The 3,269-nt window shown below is 40.7% G+C and overlaps 1 protein-coding gene across 3 annotated transcripts in view; it reads right to left on the bottom strand.

Moving 5' to 3' along the window:
• Positions 1–791: 791 nt before the first annotated feature.
• The window catches only part of LOC125310105 (chloride intracellular channel protein 4), a 21,331-nt gene continuing 18,853 nt past the window's right edge, over positions 792–3,269 (bottom strand). For all 3 annotated transcript variants that reach the window (XM_048267260.1, XM_048267261.1, XM_048267262.1), the window contains exons 4-6: positions 3,088–3,194; positions 2,797–2,978; positions 792–2,019 (exon numbers count right to left, since the gene is read on the bottom strand). In XM_048267260.1, the coding sequence (XP_048123217.1) occupies positions 1,858–2,019; positions 2,797–2,978; positions 3,088–3,194 (451 nt within the window). In that variant the 3' untranslated portion in view covers positions 792–1,857. The remainder of the gene's footprint in view (positions 2,020–2,796; positions 2,979–3,087; positions 3,195–3,269) is intronic.

The following is a 3,269-nucleotide window of genomic DNA, read 5'->3' on the forward strand; positions in this document are numbered from 1 at the left end:
ATAGGCTACTTAATTTCTTGAATGTAAGACATGAGTTTTGGAAGTAAAGTCTACTTAACTTTGAAAGTAAAGTCAACTTAGTTTAATTAAGTAGAATTTACTCATAAAATAAGGTTCAGTACAGAACTAAGTTGACTTTACTTGAAAAATTAAGTTGAATTTACTTGATAAATTAATATTGACTTTACTTACAAAACTCATTTCTTACACACAAGAAATTAAGTAGCCAATACAAAGACCAGCCTTGCTTTAACTACATATTAATCTGATGCAAAAAGTTGCCTTACCTTTTTTAAGTAGATCAGGCTCAATATTTTTTTCAGTGTACCTTTCTGTAAAATACATAAACAGACATACATAACACACACACACACACACACACACACACACAATCTACTTAATCTTCTTGGCGACATCCAGATAGGCAAACTCGATTTAATGATGTTGATGAGTGGACATATTGTGAATGTCGATAATACAATGTGACTTTTGAATGTGAAAGTTGCAATTGGTGAATAAACTCTTTCGAGAGGTGTAAAAACTCTAATAACAGGTCGATAAACTCTACTTCTGAAATTTCAGAGGTGGATAAACTGCATTTATTTCGGTTTAGCCTCTAACTACAGCCCTGCATGAAACTCTTGACAAGACTGCTCCACTGGCTGAGCATTGATTGCAACAATACTAGCTCATAGCCTTATATACAAACTGCTGCTGCTAAACTCTGCTACATGTTCAGTGGTTAATATGAGCCTTCAGCTGAACAGGAAATGAGCCACTCACAAACCCACTCACGTTTTTCAATCAACTTTAATTAGGTCTCCTCTCAGGGGATTGATAAGGCGTTCACTCCGTTTACAAAGCATCCAAATATTAACACTGCCAGGTCATCAATGCAACAAAAAAACAAAACAATCAACACACAAGAAATTAGCTGAAGGATTTAGTCTTTAGAGATAGACCTGAGGCGGGAGATAAGAGTGAGGAGTCACTGAGATCTTCCAGACAATGGCATTCAATACAAAAGAGAGTACAGGAAATTACAACAGTGGATCTCACTATGGTCATTAATGTAGTCTGTAAATGTAAATACACATCAATTTGCTTTTACAAAACGTGTGAGTAGAAAATGCAAGAGGTCAAACTACCGAGGTCATGACCTGAAACAACCTTTCATATTTTGAGAGTTCTAAAATGTTTATAGTAGATATTTCTACCTTCAAAAGAAAAGAAAAAACAGGAAAGAATCATCATAGATGAAATAAAAGAGACAGAGATACATGGCAGAAGTAAACGGCATGATTTTCTAATGCATGATTGAAAGGTACATTTGCTTTAACTGCTCTCAAGGCCATAGTGTTTATACAATGAGAAATACAATATAAGGGATATCTATTGGTACTGAGTATATGAACTTAGTGTAGGAATACAGTATGGCTAGCATGTCATTGGTTCTACTGGATCCTGGCCCTGCCATTGGTTAAAAGAAACTCTGACTGACTCAACACATTCTATGGATGTCCTGATATATCAGGGTCCAACAACTTATATACTGTATGAGTACAATGCAACACCACCGGGGAGTGCACACACACACACACACATCCACAGACATACTCATCAGCACACACACGCACGCACTCACACATGCACACACACGCACACATGCAGGCACACACACACAAACATGCACATATAGGCATGAACACATGTCCTTTTGCCACCTCTTTTTTCTTATTCTTTGTCTTTTAGATCTCTACCTTTCTGTAAAATACATAAACAGACATACATAACACACACACACACACACACATGCACACACACACACACACACACACACACATACACACACACAATCTACTTAATCTTCTTGGCGACATCCAGATAGGCAAACTCAATTTCTCGTTCGGCAGGGCAGGTGTTAGTGAACTCCTCCCTCTCGTAGGCGCGGTTCAGGTAGCGCCACACACCCGTCATGTCGGCTGGAATCTCAAAACCGCGGTACTTTCTGGCCACCACCTGTGGGAGTAAGAGAGCCCACAGTAACCCTTAGAACACACAAAAGGAACTCAAGAGACGGGAACATGACATGCAACATAGAGCATATAGGAATCTTCAAGGGGGTGGCAACATATTAAAAGCTTTTCAGCTCACACATAACAGAGGGCTTCTATGTCACACTATTTACTTTACAGGCACACTATGCAAGATTTTCACCTTTACGAAGCCAATTTGATGGTAAACGAACTTGTAATAGGCGAATCGTTCACCTAACATTCAGCATACAGCATAGACGTAGCAAGTCCCTACCTAGAAAACCAGCCATGCAACTTCCAAGAGCGGCACACCGCTACATCTCGTGAGAATTGTGAAACATTACCTTGTCAGTAGATATAGCTCTTTGGAGATAGCTTTTGCCTGTTGTTAATCCTTCACCTCCACACCAAAAGCATTTGCATTGTGTACAGGGGGTATAGTAGTTTGCTATTAACAATAGCAGAGTAACATATATATCGCGACTCTAGAGGGAGCTCTACACTTGCCAAAAATACCTAGAAACCTGCATAATATACCATTAAGTCAGGGAGAGAGTGTGAGAGAGAGAGAATGTGTGGACAGTGTGTGTGTATGTATGTGTGTGTGTGTAAGAGAGAGAGAGAGAGTGTTTGTGTGAGAGTGTGTGTGTTTGTGTGTGTGTGTGTGTGTGTGTGTGTGTGTGTGTGTGTGTGTGACTGTATGTCTGGGCATGTGTTTGAGTTTATGCGTGATGAATGTGTGTGTGCATGCTTACAGTACCTTGATGATGTGTAGTTTGGGCAGCAGGTTGCAGTCCGCAAGTGTGAGGTCAGGCCCATCCAAGAAGCTGCGGGTGGACTCTCCCTGCTCCTCTGTGCTGTTGGCGTCCACTTCTTCTGGCATCGGGGTCTGCAAGAACTCATCCAGGCGCTTAAGTGACTTCAGCAGAGCCTTTTCCAAACCTGGACACACACACACACACACACACACACACACGTACACAAATGGTAAAACATCCACCACAATCAGTTTTGTCATGTTACTGTACGGCAGCGCAAACCCCCTGTTTACCGTCGTTGGCATCTTTGCGTGGGTTCTTGATATAGGCAGAAAATTTGGCAAAGACATCGATCCCAGCTGTGTTGGACTCGGGGTGTTTAGCCGCCAGTCTAGGGTATCTGAAACAACACACAAAGAGAATTTAGTTTTTTTGTTCTTTCTGTATGTTTTACTGTGTACTCAGGCAATTAAAC

Source organism: Alosa alosa, chromosome 17, assembly GCF_017589495.1.
Source record: "Alosa alosa isolate M-15738 ecotype Scorff River chromosome 17, AALO_Geno_1.1, whole genome shotgun sequence".
Taxonomy (NCBI): Eukaryota; Metazoa; Chordata; class Actinopteri; order Clupeiformes; family Clupeidae; genus Alosa; species Alosa alosa.